The sequence below is a fragment of the Corythoichthys intestinalis genome, chromosome 6 (assembly GCF_030265065.1).
Source record: "Corythoichthys intestinalis isolate RoL2023-P3 chromosome 6, ASM3026506v1, whole genome shotgun sequence".
In the NCBI taxonomy this organism is placed as follows: domain Eukaryota; kingdom Metazoa; phylum Chordata; class Actinopteri; order Syngnathiformes; family Syngnathidae; genus Corythoichthys; species Corythoichthys intestinalis.
The window spans coordinates 8,072,153-8,094,005 of NC_080400.1; the positions used below are offsets into that span (position 1 = coordinate 8,072,153).

At 39.6% G+C, this 21,853-nt stretch overlaps 1 protein-coding gene across 2 annotated transcripts in view; it reads right to left on the minus strand.

Moving 5' to 3' along the window:
- The window catches only part of LOC130917185 (contactin-5-like), a 411,152-nt gene that overhangs the window by 62,164 nt on the left and 327,135 nt on the right, over positions 1–21,853 (minus strand). For both annotated transcript variants that reach the window (XM_057838311.1, XM_057838312.1), the window contains 2 exons: positions 4,956–5,083; positions 2,540–2,727 (listed from right to left, as the gene is read on the minus strand). In XM_057838311.1, coding sequence (XP_057694294.1) covers positions 2,540–2,727; positions 4,956–5,083 — 316 coding nt within the window. The remainder of the gene's footprint in view (positions 1–2,539; positions 2,728–4,955; positions 5,084–21,853) is intronic.

Consider the following 21,853-nt stretch of genomic DNA (forward strand, 5'->3'; position numbering starts at 1 on the left):
CTTGCCGCTATGGAGGGTCTAAGGATGGGGGATGCCCAGGACATGAACTCATCTAATTCATCTACTGGATCTGACTGTATCATATTGACTCTGCCAAGCCCTCTGAGACAACCTTGTTGTATATAGGACTACCTTCAAAACTCAGCTCAAGCAATGGTTTGAAGTAAACCAGTCCTGCAAGCACTGACTTTTAAGTTCTTATTAACCTATTGTACTGTGCTGTTTTATTTAACTGTAATTGTAATTTAATTGTAATTTTACCAACAGTATTTGTTAAGGGTTTAGCATAGGTTTTTTGGGCTGTGGAAGTAATTAATCAAATTATAATGTACTCTTATGGGAAAGTACCACTCGAAATATGACCATTTCGACTTACAAACCAGGTCCAGGTTGAATTTAATTCGTTCAAGAGGTACCACTGTATAAGCGTACATTACATTTTTGCATCTGCAGAAAATGCTTTTACTTTTCACTTGTAAATTACATTTTAAAGCAAGTATTTTTGTACTTTAACTTGAGTTTTGTTTTTTCCGATACTTGTACTTAAGTTTAAAAAAAAAAAAAAAAAAAAAAAAAAACAATCATCCACCACTGAACAAAAGAATAGTAAGCCTATGGTTAGTAAGGCTATGAAGTCATCTTCGGAGACTTTATAGTGGGCGGAGCCAAGGGAGATGAGATAGAAAGACTACCGTAATTTTCAGACTATAGGTTGCTATTTTTTCCCCCTCATTTTAAATCCTGCATCTTATAGTCCGGTGCATCTTATTTGTTGATTGTCAAAAAGCTTCATTTGGCCACAAATGGACGACACTAGTGTTGACAGCCACCCGCTGTCAACACTGGTGTCGTCCAACATACCTCCTAGTATGCATTGCAGCGCTAAAGACATAAATGACAATCAAAATTCATGTTTTTTGCCAATTATTTCTTCAGTTACTCTTCTAGTTGTTTCATTAATTGCTAGTCATAGTATTTGGTAACACTTTATTTTCCGGTAGCACAATAAGACTATCATGAGACAATTATCATTATGACATGACACTGTCTTGCGCATTACTTAATGCTTATGACAAATGTCATTAAGTTTTATCCGGCAAATTTTGTCACTAACTCCATTTATTTCCGGCTCGAATCTATTACATCCATTCAAAAGTGAGATCATTTGCCAGATAACACTAAATGACATTTGTTCTAAGCATTCATTAATGCTCATGACAGTGTCATGTCATAATTATGATTGTCTTATGACATTTTTATGGCGCCACCGTCAAATAAAGTGTTACCAAATACCATAACTAGTAATTAATGAAACAATTGGAACAGTAACTGAAGAAGTAATTGTTGCAGAACATGAATTTTGATTGTCATTTATGTCTGTAGCGCTGCTATGCATACTAGGAGGCATGTTGGACGACCATTTGTGGCCAAATGAAGCTTTTTGAAGCAATGAAGCTTTTCAGCCAATTGGTTCAAAGCTTCATGGTGGTTCATTTGGTTTTATGACAGTATTATGATGCCGCTGTCAAATAAAGTGTTACTGGTTAATATCTTTTGGTGTAAATTAGGGCTGTCAAAATTATCGCGTTAACGGGCGGTAATTAGTTTTTTAAATTAATCACGTTAAAATATTTGACGCAATTAACGCACATGCCTCGCTCAAACAGATTAAAATGACAGCAGAGTGTAATGTCGACTTGTTACTTGTTTTTTTGGTGTTTGGTGCCCTCTGCTAGCGCTTGGGTCCAACTGATTTTATGGCTTTCAGCACCATGAGTGAGCATGATGTAATTATTGACAACAACAATGGCGAGCTATTAGTTTATTTTTTAATTGAAAATTTTACAAATTTTAATAAAACGAAAACATTAAGAGGGGTTTTAATATAACATTTCTATAACTTGCACTAACATTTATCTTTTAAGAACTACAAGTCTTTCTATCCATGGATCGCTTTAACAGAATGTTAATAATGTTAATGCCATCTTGTTGAATTATTGTTATAATAAACTAATACAGTACTTATGTACTGTATGTTGAATGTATATATCCGTCTTGTGTCTTATCTTTCCATTCCAACAATAATTAACAGAAAAATATGGCATATTTTAGAGATGGTTTGAATTGCGATTAATTCATTTTTAAGCTGTAATTAACTCAATTAAAAATTTTAATCGTTTGACAGCCCTAATGTAAATATCACATAATACAGTGAGGACAGCTGCGGCTTACAGTCCAGTGCGGCTTATAAACAAATGCCCTTTTCGTGTCAAATTTGGTGGGTGGTGGCATATAGTCTGGTGCGCCTTATAGTCCAAAAAGTTGTTAATCATTCAGCCTTTTCTGTCAATTTTTGGGATGGATTTGTGTCCAAAACTATGCTCTATCATTTTAAAGTCACTTTCATGGTACCTTTACATACTTATTCACATTAGTGTCATTTATAATTCGTGTTACCTGTGCCTTTCACTGACTAACTGCCATCGACAGTGACTGCCAGTGCGTTACAGTGCAAAATACAGAAAAATATTGCGCTTACTTTTGCATGGACAGTCTGTATAGACTCAAAGTGGCCTCCCGGCTGCTGAAAGGTGATAGGCCTGTCGTCGAAGAGCCACTGGAAGGTGACGTCTAGCGAGATGTCGTGCGTGGCCTTGCAGCTGAGCACCACGCTCTCGCCCACTGTCACCTCCACGCGCCTAGGGTTCAGCTCCACATGCATGGCCTCTGCAAGCACAAAGCTGCTGTTCTGTCACCTCAGACCCAGCGTCCAGCTTTGCCTATCAGCTCCTCGGCAGCAGTTGCTAGGTAGAGTTCAAGGGGCTCCAAATTAACACTTGACGAATGGCTTAAAATGTTAACCTATTTTTTTTGTTTTGTTTTTTTGCGTTCAAAAAAAAAAAATCTTTTTTTCTGCTTTTTTTATGATAAAGATTTTCAACTACAAATTTGAAAATGTTAACCCCAAAAATTGTAATTAAATAATTAAACTAGTCTGACGAGTTGTTGTCATGGTAAATTGCCATTTTTTCTTTTAAAAGAAAGAAATGCACCTTTTTGTTGGTAAAAATAAATAAATAAATAAATAATTACAATTGATTTTGCTGATAATCTGACTACATAATCCTCAAATATAAAAAAAAAAAAACCCTTCCTTTATAATAGGTCGAATTTTCCCATTAAAAACTACAATTTCTGTTAAACCGAATGTAACACTTTACACCAGGGGTGTTCAAACTTTTTGCAATGGGGGCCAGATTTGGTGTGGTAAAAATGTGGAAGGCCGACCTTGGCTGACGTCCTTTGTGTAGAACAATATATTTAAGGAAATGCTAGCAAGCCATTCTGTGTGTCACATTTGATTTATTATTATTTTTTTAGTGCTGAAACGATGAATCGATTAACTCCAGTATTCGATTAAAGAAAAAAAGATTCCAATAAAATTTTGCTGCTTCGAGTATTCTTTTAATTAAAGTGATACACTGCCCTCTAGTCTGCCTCATTTCACATGGCTGAAACCAGCTGCTCCATGTTAAAATCAACATAAGCCAAGTTTTTGTTTGAGTGAATTTTTTTTTTTTTTTTTAAATGCATTCGTAATTTAGTTTACTGGTATATTTAACAGTTTTTTTTTTTTTTTTTTTGTGGGAATATGTGTCTGAATGATTTGTCAAGAGCATTGTTATAAAAAAAAAAAAAAAAAGAAAAAAAGCGTTAGTGTTATATAGCATTTAAGCTAGCAGACATTTGCTATGTAAATTAGCCATTGTTCTTTTGTCAATCCTTATTTATTTTTTATACCGTTTGAGGCTCAGCTCAGGTATTTTAATTTTTCATGTTCCTTATCCGATTACTCGATTATTCGAACTAACTCGTTCATCGATTAATCCACTACTAAAATAATCAATAGCTGCAGCCCTAATTTTTAAAATTAATAATTTCAACAATCTCACAACTAGCCTTTGTAGCGTTCTCTTTCGACTCTCGGGCTCTTGCGAAATACTGCTGTTATATGTAATGTAATAATGTAATAATGCTGCTGTAAAATTAAACTAGCTTCAAGTTGCTTCAATTTCTCGCTTCTTCCCTGTAATCTTTTCGTACATGTCAGCGTGTCTTGTTTGGTAATATCGCCTAACACTGAACTATTTAAAAACAGCGTACTGTCTCTTTGCAAATGAAGCAGACACAGCTGTTGCGTATTTTAGTGAAGAAATAGTCCTATTTCCACCTACCCCTGAAGCGTCGGCCGTTGCAGTCAATAGTTTTTGTTGATTGTCGTCATTTTAGAAAATTGAGAGTAAAGGGTCACACAGGGTAATGAGCTTAGAGTGCTACTTCCTTTTAGTGGGTAAATGAGGAGCAGCATTTAGTGTGTAAGCTACTTATATGCTGGTAGCAGTACTGCTGACCAATATATTAAGTCTATGCGGTATAATATATTAAGTCTATGCGGGCCAGATGTTAATGATTATTATGACAGAGGCTGGGGGCAGATGAAATTTGACCGAGGTCCGCATTTGGCCCCCGGGCCGGACTTTGGACATGTCTGCTTTACACAGCAAAACTATAAAAACATTCACAACCAAAAAATTGATATATTAAAAATGTATGCTCGGAGTCTAAATGTTTCCTGTAAAATTCAAGAATCATCTCACTAATAATTCAATTTGAAAAATAAAAACAGACTTTGAAACAAAATACGTTTGAAATATTTTCAAACCAAAAATAATTGACCTTGTACTATAACAACTTTATTTGTTAAATAATGTCTTAACACATGGCTTAAATGGCTAATTAAGGTTTTATGTAGGCAACAATGCTAACCTAGAAAGGATTATAATATTCCTCTATATTAATTGTGCAATTGAAATACTAAAATATAAAACCACAGTTCCCATTTAGCCATGGGACATACTGCCTCTAATGTGACGGATGATAACGGCATCACTCACCTTTGACCCACAGCGTGGCTGTCATGTCGGCCCAGCCCAGCTGATTCTGCGCCCGGCACACATAGTCGCCCTCGTCAGCTCGGCTAGCGTTGATAATCCTCAGTGTGTTGTTTTTCAACAGCATCACCCTGCCACGTAGCAACAGGACATTACAGCGAGAATGTTATTGATATGCCACGTTACGGGTTTGCAATTATTACGATGAAAATCATTGATAAAGTTCCTGTAACACTTGGGAAAAATCCATGTAAGTTTGATGAAGACTAAATGAAAATTGCTGGGGTAATGGAAATTAGTACTAATTAGAGTTTGTCAAAGAACAAGCTTCATTTTTCCAAAATGGTGTTTCAAACCTCCCAATTTTTTTTTCAACATAAATTTCTTTTAGAGCCGTCCCGTCGAGTCGATGTTGTCGATACTGTCAACGGTTTATAAGGAGGAAAAAAATAAAACAGTTGAAAGCACGTGTAAAAAGTTGAGATGACAGTGGATCGAGAGCAGAGGAAATTTTAGTCAAGTAAGAGTAGCGTTACTTCTAAATAATCTTACCCCGGTAAAAAAAACAAAAAAACAGTTGAACGCACGTGTGCAAAGTTGGGATGGCAATGGATCGGGAGCAGAGGAATTTTTGTCACGTAAGAGTAGCGTTACTTCGAAATAATCTTACCCAAGTAAAAGTCAGCCAAAAATTTACCCAAGTACAAATAAAATAGTATTTGTTAGTGACGAGATTTCTCGTTCACTTGAGCAAACGAATCCATTCCGGTTCGTTCAGTAAAAAGATTCGTTCAAACAAATCGTTCAACGAATCGTTCGCCCCCCTCATCTCCCTCCCCGCCCAAACGAATCGTTCGGTTACTGAACGGGAAGTGACGTTGCCGAACGAATCACCAAAGACCGCTTCGCAGTATAACTGAACGGGAAGTGACATTGCTTGGTCCCTCCCTCTCTTCCACATTGACCACTCGTCGTAGTTTCAGAAATGAGTGACAGGCGGTATCATTCTGCTTTCACAGACAGCCTCGTCTCCCTCCTGCTGCTGCAAAAGCGAGGGAGAACTTCCGCGTCGTCTGTCCTAGTTCTATGGGCTCAAAGTCATGGCTCGTGCTTGCATTTCGATTTAGGACACGGTTAAACATTTTCCTTTTGTGAGGGGAGTAGGGGGCGGGGGCGGACGGACTTTCTTTAGCAGGTTCTTGATCACACATACAATCACATATACAGCATGTTTGCTGTCACGAAAATAAAAATACATCGAAAGTTTAATTTCTGAATATGGAACGACCAACACATCATATTTACATCTCGCTCTGTTGTATTTTTGTTTTTTAGTATTAAGATGATCGTGTTGAATTTTTGCACTGGTATTAATAAATAAAATAATCCGGTCAGCTCCCCTGTCGTCCCCGCATCTCAGATCGTCAAATGCTGACGAGAAATAATTGTTTGCTCTTTACGATGTCGCCTTTCTACTCTCATTAGTCTGTTAAGAAAAATGTAGACATATTGCGACATCTCCCGTGTCCGCGTGCTTTGTTTTTTGGGCGCTTGAGTAGCACATGATGGACGGATTGACATAATTTGTCAAAGCAACCAACACCCGACACGCTGACACGAAAAAAAAAAAAATAAAACACTCGGGAAAAAATTGACATGTATATACAGTTTCATTGCAAATCAGTATTATGGTGATCATACTAAATATTTTTTTCTGTGCACATATGAGGTAAATATCGCTGCCATGAAGCCTCCATATAGTGACAGTTCTCTGCCCGCTTCACTGCCGTCACGCGACCGCAGCTCAGCTTTTGCTTGCCTCGTAGCTACCCGTGTTTTAAATTACTGTAAATTTGATAGTATGTCGTCATAGGCAGTCACGAGTTTGTTGAGAAAAGTACTACTCTAAACAATGCTCGCTAGATTTGTGTGGTGTTTTTGTCTGTTTGAGCAGCATTTGATAGGCTCCACGTTAACAAATATATGACAAAGTCATTTCCTTTCATTTTCTGATTCATTCACCGCATAGTCATTACTGGAAAATCAAGTTAGCAGCAAGCTAGGTCAGGAACCGGAGGACCGAGTCACTGAACGGGAAGTGACAAAACTCAGTCTTGCCCCCCTGCCTGCACGCTGGCTGCTTATTGGCCACACGTGGACGTGAGTGACAAACGCCCTGATTCTGTTTCCGGTCCCTCCCCTGCCCGCGACGAGGCTGGCGTCTGATTGGTCGTGTGCGATGTCAGAAGACGCTGCCGCTTGCTCAACGCCCTCCCACGCAGCGAACAAGCACCACCTTCATAGAACGAATCAGTGCAGATGATGATTAGTTCGGTCTCGTTCACCAAAACAATTCGTTCAAAAAGAACGAATCGTTCGCGACCGATACAACACTAGTATTTGTTGAAAAGAATAGTCACGTAATGAGTAACATGTGAGTAACTGCTTACAGAGACTGATTTTTTTTTTTTTTACTAATGGTATATATTTTTTTCTCAGCACAACCTATGTATGTACAGTATATGGAGCGTTATTATACTGTACTATAACCTATTACATCACCATATTAGGCCAAAAAGATGACACAAAAACCATCGAATTAAGACTAGAACAACACTATGGAACATTACCCGTCCAAAGAACATGAATGCCTTCTAGTGGAGAAAAAAATGTTACCTCTCAATGGTGTAACAGTAATAATAATCATGAAACTAAGACAGTCACTCTTCTTCACAAATCTACTCCAGTAAATGTAAAAGTATTGTGTGTTAAAACTAGAGGTGGGAATTTTGGGGCACCTAATGATTCGCTTACGATTCAGAGGCTATGATTCGATTATAAATCAATCATTGATGCCCCTCACCCCACCCTCCGGCACTTTTAATGTGTCCTTCATTAGTTCCAAAATTGTACAAAAACCTTCTCAAGTACAAGTAAAATAGTATTTGTTGAAAAGAATACTCAAGTAATGAGTAACATGTGAGTAACTGTTTACAGTGTCTGATTTTATTTTACTAATGGTATACAGTGTATATTTTTTTCTCAGCACAACTTCCGTATATGGACTGTTATTATACTGTACTATAACCTATTACATCACCATATTAGGCCACAGAGATGACACAAAAACCATCGAATTAAGACTAGAACAACACTATGGAACATTACCCGTCCAAAGAACATGAATGCTTTCTAGTGGAGAAAAAAATGTTACCTCTGAATGGTATAACAGTAATAATAATCTCATTGGTGAAACTAAAACAGCCCCTCTTCTTCACAAATTTACTCCTGTAAATGTAAAAGTATTGGGTGTTAAAACCAGAGGTGGGAATTTTGGGGCACCTAACGATTTGCTTACGATTCAGAGGCTACGATTCGATTGTGAATCAATCATTGATGCCCCTCACCCCACCCTCTGGCGCTTTTAATGTTTCCTACATTAGTTCCAAAATTGTACAAAAACCTTCTCAGGCTAAACCAAACTACTATTTCAGTATCAAGTTAACAGTTCAAAATAGTAAATAAAATACTGAAGTCCCCATTCTGTATCAGCAGCTTTAAACTACACTAAATTAATTTAATGTTGTGAATCAACCATTGAAGTTGTTAAATTTGCTCCCATTATTCCAAAACTTCCCTTCTGTCAGCTTTCAACATACGAAAGTTTTAAAATCATTTCATCATTTAAAGATAGATTCAAGTCAAGATTTTGCCGATTTAAGAGTATTTTTTAAATAAAAAAGTTAATTAGGTTCGATACAAAAGAGAAGTCTACTGCTTTAAGATGGCGGCTCTTTACTAACGCCGGCAAGTCTGTTATTTCGCATCTAGTTCTCTATACATTTGCTAACGCTGCTGTCGTCTGTCATTTCTAATCTAGTTCTATATACAGTGTATCACAAAAGTGAGTACACCCCTCGCATTTCTGGAGATATTTAAGTATATGTTTTCACGGGACAACACTGACAAAATGACACTTTGACACAATGAAAAGTAGTCTGTGTGCAACTTATGTAATAGAGGTAATTTATTTCCCCCTCAAAATAACTCAAAATATAGCCATTAATATCTAAACCCCTGGCAACAAAAGTGAGTACACCCCTTAGAAACTACGTACATCCCTGAATGTCCAAATTGAGTACTGCTTGTCATTTTCCCTCCAAAATGTCATATGACTCGTTACAGGAATTCTGTCAGCATTGCTGTAGAGATTGAAGAGGTGTGGGGGGGGGGGGGCAGCCTGTTAGTGCTCAGACCATACACCGCACTTTACATCAAACTGGTGTCCATGACTGTCACCGCAGGGGGAAGCATCTTCTGAAGACCGTACACAAGAAAGCCTGCAAACAGTTTGCTGAAGACTTGTCAACAAAGCACATGGATTACTGGAACCATGTCCTATGTTCTGATGGGACAGGTGGGGTTTCTTGTGTTCAATGGAAAAAAAATTTTTTATTTTTTTTTTTTAAAGCCAGATATCTCAAAGTAACACATTTTAGAGCTGTAATTGCAATACTGTGAAACCGTGATATTTTGGCTTAAGGTTATCATACCATCAGAATCTCATACCGGCACATGCTTACTTTCTGTACAGTAGTTTTAATTATGAAATAATTTCTCAGTACTTATACGTTGGCCTTTCGCGATAACAAATTTTAGTACGCGATAATTTATTTAATAAATTATTGCGATATTATTGCGCCCCTTCAATATTTTTTTTAAAGCAATTTACAATAACACAGTTAGAATACAGTATATATTAATAGATCAAGTACACCCATTTAAACACGATAAGAAATCACAACTAAAAACAATAGACCATGCCTCTTAAGTAAAAACAACAATATTAATACCGCACAGAAACACAGAATAATTAAAATGTGTTTTTCAAGAAAAAAAAATACAATTGCAGTTAATAACTTAAGCATTTAGGCAAATGAAAACTTGCAAAGCTTCTGCGATGGTGTTCCATAGAGATGCGAAGATAGAGTTAAGTCATGGTTCGGTATGATTTTCGATACGGGGGACACGATTTTCGATCCGATTCAATACATTTAATGCTCTGAAAAAAAATAACAACTGTAATTTTTGTTTCTTTTTTTTTTCTCTCTTTTTTTTTTTTTTTTTTTTTTTTTGCAAACGAGCAAACATTAAATTGCCATCATCTAAACATGCATTTTAGTGCATAATATCTATGTGCTTACTTCTTACTGATCTGAAGAAATTTAGTATAAAAGAGAGCAATCTTTACTGTATTTAAAGTGAGGCGGGGCACACTGTTGATTGCTATAGCTCTCTTAGCAGCTAGGTTTACTACATGAGCAAGACATCCTGTTTGTGGTCCGAATCCATCTGTGTCACGGACTGAATTAACAATATTTGCAGCATTATCTATAGTCAGTGGTACGGATTGATTTGGCCTTCTTAACTTCCATTAAGTCATGGCAGTTTATAATTCATCGATGTAGTATATGGACTACGTGTCCCATAATCACTCTGGGCTCACGTAGCCAATGGCATGGGATATCTAGTGTGTGCGCGCAATAAAAAAGTTAGCAAACGCCACAGAAGTCACGTCTGCTCATTACTGCACAACACCAGCATATGACAATCGACTTTCATAAACAGGACGACTTTGAAGCACAGCGCTCTAAATTTGCCACCCAAATATCCGGTGTTGTGCCGAAAAATAGCCGCTCCGTGTGAAATGTCACCTCTGATGGGAGCGCCCACAAGCCAACAACACCGGCACGTCGGAGATGGTCCGCAGTCAATCCGCGGCCGGTATATATTGAACAATAGGATATAAAGGGAACGATTGGCTCCGGCGCTATTTTTTTGCCGGACCTGGAACGAAGATGCATTTTGCGCAGTTGGTAACAAGGAATTCGAACTTTTAACAGCATGTCTGCTGCATGTGCGCAGGCACGTGCACGCGAGGCGATAAATCGCAACGGAAAAATTACCACCTTAATTTTTATTTATCGTGCGATAAATGGAATTATTGCATATTGCGACAGGCTTATTTATACATACTCAGTGTGAAACTTGAGCCTGTTTAGATGAACACAAAGTTGATATCCTGGCAGCAATCTTCCTCAAGGCAGTCAGTCTGTTATTTTTATTTTATTTTTTTGCAGTCAGGCTTGCAAAGCTCAGAATGATCAAACAGGGGGACTTTAGCAATGTCTTTAACAATGGCTTTGCAGGCATGTAGTATTAATGTATCTGCCACAGTGTGGAACTGTATGGATTTACCAACAAGTTTGGCAACAAGGTAACTGGCTTTGAGGGCTTTCTCATCTATTTTTGTAGTTTTTCTCAAAAGAGTGGCCTGTTTCTCTGTGTTTTTTAGGCGATGGGGAAGCCTCTTCTGAAGACGGTACACAAGAAAGCCCGCCCGTCTCGTCAGACCACAGGAAATGGACGGGCGGGTAACAGTCGGCACGGATTGGACAGCGACGGACTGAAGGGGCGCTCTACCTTACTCTATGAAGTCAGGGGAAACTGACAGATTTCTGATCATATTTAAGTAAGTTAGGTTACTGATTATTGATTTAAACTAATATTCTGGCTACTTTATAGTGAATATGTCAGCACTTTTCTTTTTTTGTTTTTAAATAAAACAACACATAATTATTTAGGAGGGGCTGAAGCCCCCCTCAAATAGGCCTATACGCCGCCGGTTGGCAGCAACAGCGAGTCACCATGCATGTACCCAGACAAAAACTAAAACAATAAAACGTTCTCACCCAGAACATCATAACAGTACTAATTATAGTTCCGCGGGTGAATAATGTAAATACCACTACAACGTATTAATAAATGGAAACGCGTGACATCAGTTCATCCACTCTCAGCTGCTGGGAACATTGTAACGACATAAAAAATAGTAAGCTTGACACCTGACCATGTGGACATGCTCACATTCCTTCACTTCAATGCTTAGAGAGAACAATATGGCGATATGAAAGAGGTCAAAATTGTGTTAAAACCAGTTGTAAAAGTGTTCTGAATCTGTTTACTTTGCATTCACTTGCACTGGTGTTAGTTAATGTCAGAATTTGACCTCATGGGACTAATTAAGTTGTGTAAATATTTATTTTTACTTTATTAAAGGATTTAAATAAGTATTCAAAAATGTTTTTGTGAATGAATAATCCTAAAAAAAAAACAAAAAAAAACGCTAGATTAGTCCAGAAATTCACTTGACTCGTGGACTATTCTAAAAATAGTCGACAGACTAATCGGCAGAAAAATAATTGTTTGGCACAGCCCTAATTTCTTTGACACTGAGCTGCCAAACAATCAAGAGGAATCAGGAAGTGACCTGAAATCAACAGGAATTTGAATTTGTATTTCTTAAGTTGACGCTTGAACTGACAATTTTACCCTAAAATAAGAAAATAGTCTTAAATAGGATTATTATGTAAATTCGAATCACATTTTGAGACAGTTCGACTATATACAACAATTTAGCAAAGCGCAGATGATGAGAAATTAGTCTTTTATTCTGCCGGTTAGCCACGCCTACCATTTATAGGGCTCTAGCGTCCCCAACAGGTGGATGACGCCAGCGGAGTCACGATTTCATCTGATTTAGTACGCAGCCCATTGAGTGGGAATTATTCACAACGACGAAAACACGACAAAGAGAGCTGCAAAATGTCATTGTTTCAGTCTCTCCAATATTTTTACAGGATATTCTTTTTATCCAAGTATTTCCCCCAATAGCTAAATAAATGGCTTGAGAAGGACCAGTCAGCCCGTTGAGGGGGAATTATTCAGAACAAGGAAAACGTGACGAAGAGACCCGCAAAATGTCATTGTTTCAGTTTCTCTACTCCAATATTTTTTTTTACATGATATTCTTTTTATCCAAATATTTTTCCCCAATAGCTAAATAAATGGCATGGTAATGACAAATAACAGTCTTGTGCTAAATGGAATATGAAATAATAAAAATGCATTTATTTAAGACGACATGGCAAAATTACTCCATAATGGTCAAAACTGTCGATTTCACCTTTACTGTTGCACCTCCCGAACGATATTTTATGCCACCTAAATCGGGCTTATGCCATTTCCCTTCCCCGGTTTCGAAGAATGTAAACAAACCAAGAGGCATGACAGCTAGCTGACACGCTAACCCGAACCGAGTGATGTTTCAAAGTCTTCGAAGCGGAAAATCACATATAACTATCCCGGATCATTTCACATGATGACTAGGTTGTCAATTGCCTTCGCCGATCAGCAAACCACCCTGCGGAGAGCAATTTACAGCTCGTTCCCCTGCTAATACGGACAGGAGAGGTCACCGAGTAAGCAGCTGGACAATGACCGCTGAACATTTACATGCCAATCCATGATCAAACGTAAGTAGTCCTTTATTTGAAGAAAGTTTGTAGTGTTTACTTTGTAATCGCTGTATTCGCGGCTATTTTTAACTCAAAGTTGCAATTTCTGATCGGTCGGAAAGGCGGGCACTTGAAGAGGGAAATAAGCTGGGTATACTAGTAGTGCTCTCCTGGCGGGGAGGATGTGCGACAAGCCGGCGGTTGTCGTCCGAGGGGACAAGGAGCATGTCACAAAATGCAAGCCACCTACATATTAAAATGATCCCAGTATTTGACATAATACAAAACACGATGTTTACTCACTTCATCGTAAGTCCCATGGTCCCACAGTAGTAGGGCTTGTTTTGGCCAATATCCACCGGTGAATGGGAACCTTTTGAAACCCCAAAAAGGCGCACACGCCTCTCCCTCGTAGAGAGAGATTTTTCGACAGCCGTTTGGCTGGCGTGATGCGAAAAATAAACGTATTAATCCGCAAAATCAGCTGAATCAGTCCTTCTTATACAACAGTACGGCTGTATAGTGAAGAGGACTCCTTCCTCCGTACACATCACAGCGCCCTCTTTCTCAACTCGAGACTGTTGCCGGAAGTCACTCATTTTCATGGCGTGGGATTCAAAAAACTAAATAAATATAGCAATCGCTTCCACACACATCCAAGTGGTCCATTTCATTCAGGAGCATAAAATACCGCGTGTATGATGAAATAAACATGTTTTTTTTTGTGTCACTGGCACTTTAAAGTCACTGCAGTTTAAATATTCATTTCAGTGATTCTTTAATGTACCACTAGAGGGAGCCTGAAAACTGATCGTGACATTCCTATCCTTCATACATAATGCCTAAACTGAAGCTAGTTCTCCACTTTACAAGGACGATGCTTCTTGTTCACTTTTGGATGCCAACTGCACATTGTTTGCAAATTTACAGCATAATCACGTTGACAATATGACATGAAAGACTTTTAAAACGGATCAATGGGCAATTTAAATATGTTAATGATGCTGACCCGCAGGTAGCACTGAGAATCTGATCGCAGATTCTCCTCCAGATAGAGACGATGCTAAAAAGAATCAAGTTAGCGTGGCGGGAAAAAAAAGCAAAACAGAAAAGATAAACGACACTTTGACTTTAAACGCTCTTCGCTTTTGAGGTCAAGAACAAAAGCAACACATCCGTCGTCTGACTATCAATTGCAAGGGGAAAGCGAATCTTTTTAAAGAACACAATTGCCTTATTCACGGCGGTTGTTTTTCCCAAAAAACTTACGAATGAGTGTTACACACATGAATCCTCCTGACAAAGGCTGTCAAAAGCGAGTCGAGCAATTCGCCGCCGCGTCCTCTGGGGAGACGCTGAGTGTAATCGACAGGAAAAACAAACAGGTGAACATGCCGGGACTCGTAAGTAGATACTGAAGGACGAGGGGTATTCTGCAATTGCTGGATAATGGAGACTCAATATCTCCACTTACTTCGCAATTTTCTGAAAAAATGCTCAACTGTCATTATGATCTGACAAATACATAAGTAAAATGACATGAGAACAGCACAGTTGTAATGTACAATGGGGCAAACAAGTATTTAGTCAACCACTAATTGTGCAAGTTCTCCCACTTGAAAATATTAGAGGCCCTGAAATTGTCAACATGGGTAAACCTCAACTAAAAAAAAACAAGAAAAAAAAACTGAAAATCACATTGTTTGATTTTTAAAGAATTTATTTGCAAATCATGGTGGAAAATAAGTATTTGGTCAATACCAAAAGTTCATCTCAATACTTTGTTATGTACCCTTTGTTGGCAATAACGGAGGCCAAACGTTTTCTGTAACTCTTCACGAGCTTTTCACACACTGTTGCTGGTATTTTGGCCCATTCTTACATGCAGATCTCCTCTAGAGCAGTGTGGTTTTGGGGCTGTCGTTGGGCAACACGGACTTTCAACTCCCTCCACAGATTTTCTATGGGGTTGAGATCTAGAGACTAGCTAGGCCATTCTAGGACCTTGAAATCCTTCTTACAAAGCCACTCATTTGTTGCCCTGGCTGTGTGTTTGGGATCATTGTCATGCTGAAAGACCCAGCCACGTCTCATCTTCAATGCCCTTGCTGATGGAAGGAGATTTTTAATCAAAATCTCTCGATACATGGCCCCATTCATTCTTTCCCTGACACAGATCAGTCGTCCTGGTCCCTTTGCAGAAAAACAGCCCCAAAGCATGATGTTTCTACCCCCATGCTTCACAGTGGGTATGGTGTTCTTCGGATGCAATTCAGTATTCTTTCTCCTCCAAACACGAGAACCTGTGTTTCTACCAAAATGTTCTATTTTGGTTTCATCTGACCATAACACATTCTCCCAGCCCTCTTCTGGATCATCCAAATGCTCTCTAGTGACGTGTACTTTCTTCAGCAGGGGGACACGTCTGGCAGTGCAGGATTTGAGTCCCTGGTGGCGCATTGTGTTACTGATAGTAACCTTTGTTACTGTGGTCCCAGCTCTCTGTAGGTCATTCACTAGGTCCCCCCGTGTGGTTCTGGGATTTTTGCTCACCGTTCTTGTTATCATTTTGACGCCACGGGGTGAGATCTTGCATGGAGCCCCAGATCGAGGGATATTATCAGTGGTCTTGTATGTCTTCCATTTTCTAAGAATTGCTCCCACAGTTGATTTCTTTACACCAAGCGTTTTACCTATTGCAGATTCAGTCTTCCCAGCCTGGTGCAGGTCTACAATTTTGTCTCTGGTGTCCTTCGACAGCTCTTTGGTCTTGGCCATAGTGGAGTTTGGAGTGTGACTGACTGAGCTTGTGGACAGGTGTCTTTTATACCGATAATGAGTAAAAACAGGTGCCCTATAATACAGGTAACGAGTGGAGCCTCGTTAGACCTCGTTAGAAGAAGTTAGACCTCTTTGACAGCCAGAAATCTTACTTGTTTGTAGGTGACCAAATACTTATTTTCCACTGTAATTTGGAAATAAATTCTTTAAAAATCAAACAATGTGATTTTCTGTTTTTTTTTTCCACATTCTGTCTCTCATGGTTGAGGTTTACCCATGTTGACAGTTACAGGCCTCTCTAATCTTTTCAAGTAGGAGAACTTTTGCTGGTTGACTAAATACTTATTTGCCCCACTGTAACTCATTTAACATGGTTGAATCCATCTGCTCCCTGTTAAGACCAACATAAAATAAGTTTTAGTTTGAGCTAATAGTTTTTTTTTAATGCATTAATAATTTGTAGGTATACTTGGCTGTTTTTGTTGGAATATGTGTTTGATCGATTTGCCAAGAGCATTGTTAAAAAGACGTTAGCATTTTATAACATTTAAGATAGCAGACTTTTGCTATGGAAGTTAGCCAATTGTTCGTTTGTTTTATGTAAATCCTCATTTATTTATTTTTTTTATACCATTTGAAGTTTAATTTATCTTTAAACGAAAGTGCAATTCCGCACAGTTTGAAGAAATACTCAGGAATTTTATTTTTAAAGTGCAATCTTAGCAAGCCTTTGTTTTACATCCCTAGAATTAATTCTGCAATGCATTAAATGTTCCTAATCCGATTACTCGATTATTCGAACAAACTAGTTAATAGATTAATCAACTACTAAAATTATCGATAGCTGCAGCCCTAGTCCAATCCATTTTAACTGCCAGTTCAAATGGGCTGGACGTCTGTCACCGTCAATGGCAGGAAGTGAGCTAAACAAAGTTACACGCTGACCTGATTTGCTTAAAACTTTGTGAGCATTAACTAACCTTATCTTGCTTTAATAGTGCCACATTGACTTGGGACTCGTTTGACATTTGAAGGTTAAGACATCCGACTTACTTATAATTATCACATACAGTATGTTGATTAATCCACCTGTGAAAGACAACATTCCAGAACAAGAAGCCATTTCAGGCTTGTATTGCGATGATGCCATTCAAATTAATTAATATTGTTTGGCATTTCAAATCTCGGCGGTGCCCCCGTTCATCATGCGTAAAGCTGATTGAAACTGGCAAAGAGGAAGCCGGGAAGGCGTGACCGAATCTCGACAGACTCGATTCACGAGGCAATCTGCCGCTAGGAGACATTTTTCAAATGAGGGCATTTGGATATTTGCGCTCCCCCCAACAAGGACGATTACACACAGAGGACAAGATGGGGTGGGCTACATGCAAATACAGCAGGATATTTAAAGCAAAGAATCACAGTATGGGAGTGACCTATTTGATGGAGATGACGCATTTAATATAAGGCATGTTTTTTTGTTTTTTTTTTTTCAAAATTGCGCTGTCTGCATATCTTATCAATTTTTTTTATTTAAATGAATAAACTCCGACCTCAGAAACGTTCACGTCAAGGTATGCAACATAAGGTTATTTGAGCTTGTTTTTCTAAACAGATTCATCATAAGCGTAAAAAAAATACCCCCAAAGCAGTGGCGGAACGAATGTGAACAGGGTCAGGGTGTGATAAGTAAAAACGGGCACCCCGAGGTGAACGTCCGGTCAGTGGGGGTCCTTGGGGATGATAATTCGCGGGCCCCTCCACACTTTTGCGGGCCCTTCAAGATGATCTTCTGATGTGTGGGGCGCGGGCGGTGCTAATGGAAAATTTTCTTCAGGCAACAACCAGGTGGTCAATGCGGGAGGGTATGCATTACATTAAGCCAGACATGTCCAAAGTCCGGCCCGGGGGCCAAATGCGGCCTGTGGTCAAATTTCATCCAGCCCCCGGCCTCTGTCATAAAATCAATAACGTGTGGCCCACAAACAGACTTAATAAATTGGTCAGCAGTACTGCTACCAGCATATGGAGTATCTTACACACTAAATGCTGCTCCTCATTTACCCACGAAAAGGCAGCAGCACTCTAAGAAACATTACCCCGTGTAACCCTTTACTCCCAATTTTCTAAAATGGCGACAATCAACAAAAAAAGAAAGTTGACCGCGACGGCTGGCGCTTCAAGGATAGGTGGAAATTGGACTTATTTCTTCACTAAAATACGCAACTGTCTGCCTTATTTGCAAAGAGACAGTCGCTGTTTTTAAAGAGCTCAATGTGAGGCGATATTACTAAACAAGACACGCTGACATGTACGGCAAGATTACAGGCAAAATACGTCGTGAGAAATTGAATCAACTTGAAGCTAGTTTAATTTCACAGCAGCAGTATTTCGCAAGATCAATCAGGGAATAGTATCATCTCTCATATTTACTGTAGGACTGTTTGTATTACTCTGACACACCCAATATAAAATAAATAGCACTTACACCATAGTTTAATGAAAAGAAGCAGAATAGAGGGCATAAAAGATAAATAACGCCATCTTATCACAGAAGCCCAACGCGTCATGAGCAAGAGTGAAGCACCAACTCTTGCAATCAGTTCTTCTGGGCACTCCAGGACAAAGAGCAGGGCGCTCTGTCCCACAACAAGTAGCATCGGAGAACACCCTCGCCCAACCAGGATAACAAGATGATAGCGCGGGCGCCTTGGACGTCAAGACCTGCGTCGGTCGCCGTGACAACCACGTCCCAGCCACAAAGGATGACGCACGAACTTCACCGCCCAAACCTGCCACATAGAGATGATCCCAAGACGACACCCAGCCACGCCTTCGGCCCGGCCCGCTCCACCGCAGCTTTCAAAAAGAAGTGAACATTTAGATAACACGTTCACTACTCAGGTACATTTCTATGTAGCCTTGCTTTGCCGACCCTGGATCCAGCAGGGTCCCTCCATCGTCTGTTTTTGCCTTGTTTTTTGGCCACTGTCAACAAATAAATTGCCAACCTGTTTTCGGTGAGCCTTCTTCAAACTTTTGGAACATGGAGTCAGTTCAAAGGGTTAACACCAGAGTGAACGCGCGGAATGTTGGCCCTTGCGGCCGACTTGCGGGGGCGGTGCCAGCAGAACACTGAATTCGTTCGGCTGTCTCTGTTTCCGCAGCTTGGCCGGGGGGGGGCGAATTCCTTCATTAGACATGTGCCGATTACTGGGTTTCAGGTATCGCGTGGTATGAAAACGTCAAGATTTCATAACGGAAAAAATTTCCGTCATACAGGCCCTACGGTATTAGCTATTTTTCATGTCCCAAAAATGCAGGGAGAAATCCTTAACTTGCACCTGCAAGGCTCAACCCTCTCCCACCAATTTTTGCTCAGTGTCAGTGAGTCAGCTGTGCTACACGATGGCTGGAGGAGGTGAAACTCTTAAACTTTTTTCCCCCATCGAAGAAAACAAAATCGCTGGTATGGGAATCCTTCGGCTACAGAAAAGTTATAATAGTGGAGGAGGGTCAACCGACATGTAAAACATATTTGCGGAGGGTGGCTGCCAAGGAGGCAATACCTCCAATATGATTTCGCATTTATACAAAATTAAAGGTGAGTAAACACTGTCATGAACGTAGTGTTAATTAATTAGTATCTGCCACAGTGTGGGACTGTGTGGGTTTAGCAACAAGTTCAGCAACAAGGTAACTGGCTTTGAGGGCTTTCTCATTTATCTTTGAATTTTTTCCTGAAAGAGTTGCCTGTTTCTCTGTGTTTTTTAGGCGAACAAAATAGTCCATCGATTTGTTTTGTTTCGTTTGGAGATGACATTTTAAGCTTGCTTGGCACCATGGCGCTATTGCTCGTGTCGCGTTCAAGGACTGCTTGGATTTCTATTCGACATAAATAACAAAAATACTTGTCGGAAGTCAGTTCTTAAATAACTTTATTATGTGAATTAGAATCATATTTTGAGATGATTCGATATACAACAATTTGGCACAGATGACGAGAAATTAGTCTTAATCTACCGTTTAGCCCCGCCTGTCATTGTAGCTCTCTAACGTCCCCAGCTTGAGAAAGATGTCAGCATTTCATCTGATTTAGAATTCAACCTATTGGGGGGCAATTATTCTTAAGGAGAAAATGCGACGAAGAGAGCAAGATGTCATTGTTTCAATCTCTCTACTCCAATATTTTTACAGGATATTCTTTTTATCTAAGTATTTTTCCCAATTGCTAAATGAATGGTATGGTCATGACAAATAATAGTCTTGTTCTAAATGGAATATGAAATATTAAAAATGCATTTATTCAGTACGACATGGCAAAATTACTCCATAATTGTCAAAACTGTCGACTTCTTGCACCTCCCGAATGATATTTTATGCATAGTTAGTCCGGCTTTTGTCATTTCCCTGCCCCAGCTTCAGAAAGCGTAAATAAACCAGGAGGCGTGACAGCTAGCCGGCATGCTAACATGTACCGAGCAGCGTTTCCCAGACTTATTCTCACCTTTCTAAGTGAAAAATCACCCAAAACTACCCCGGTTCATATCACACAGCGGCGGGGTTGTCGACTGTCTTCACCGATCGGCAAACCCCCCGGTGGCGAAGAAGTTACAGCTCATCATTCTCCTGCTGCGGGCCAGAGAGATCGTTTGCCAGGGAAGCAGCTGGAGAATGACTGCTGGACAAACCGGCCGACATCGGAGGAGCGCGTAGCTACCCGAGCCCAACCCGAGGATAGTGGTCAATTGCCTGGCACACGAAGAAGGCAGTGGGGACAGGAAGTCTGGACGATACGGAGAACCGCACAAGCATACACTGAGTATAGCGTTCTCCCAGCGGGCGCGCGATGAGGACCGAGGGGAGTGTGCGACAAGCCGCCGGTCGTTGGCCAAGTGGCCTTCTCGGTGGACAAGGAGCATTGTCAGCCCACAAAATGCAAGCCACCTCCTCATTAAAACGTGTGCCATGATCCCAGTATTTGACATAATATGAAACACGTACGTAGCTTACTCACTTCTTTGTCGGTAGAATGGTCCCACAGTTGTTAGACTTTTTTTGGCCATTATAGGGAACGAGAACTTTTTGAACCCCAAAAGGCACACACACCTCTCCCTGGAGCAGCAACAAAACCCTGAAGCACATTTGGCTGGCGTACTACAAAAAATAAACGAATTCATTCTCAAAATCAGCTGAATCCGCAGTCCATCTGCATGCTATAAAGCAATGCTGTATTGTGAGATGCTGACCCAGGTGACGTCACATTCACATTCTTCCTCAATCTAGGAAGTCATTCATTTTCATGGCACGGGATTAAAAAAATTGAATATACACGTAAATCGATCACTTCCACACACATGCAAGCGGTCCATTTCATTTAGGAGCTTAAAATACCGCATGGAATATGAAATAAACATGCTTTTTGCACTTTAAAGGGATGAGATCATGTACTAAATCATTGCTAATGGGAAGAACACCTACGAGCCAAATTTGACGCCCTGGCGGGCCGGTTTTAGCCCACCGGCACCCAGTTTGACACCCCTGGAATAAGGGATGGTGACTAAGGAATTTTGAAAGGCAAACACGTTCTTTTGCCATTTTATCGTACAGTATTTAAAGATCTTGAATTTCATAAAATTAAAAGCAGACAAAATGTAATTACTTAGTCAATTCTAATCGCATTTTCTAAGATCGTTACTGTTTTGAAATCTCCTCAAAAGCAAAATAACCACAGCACAAAAACTCATTTTTGAATCAGTATCT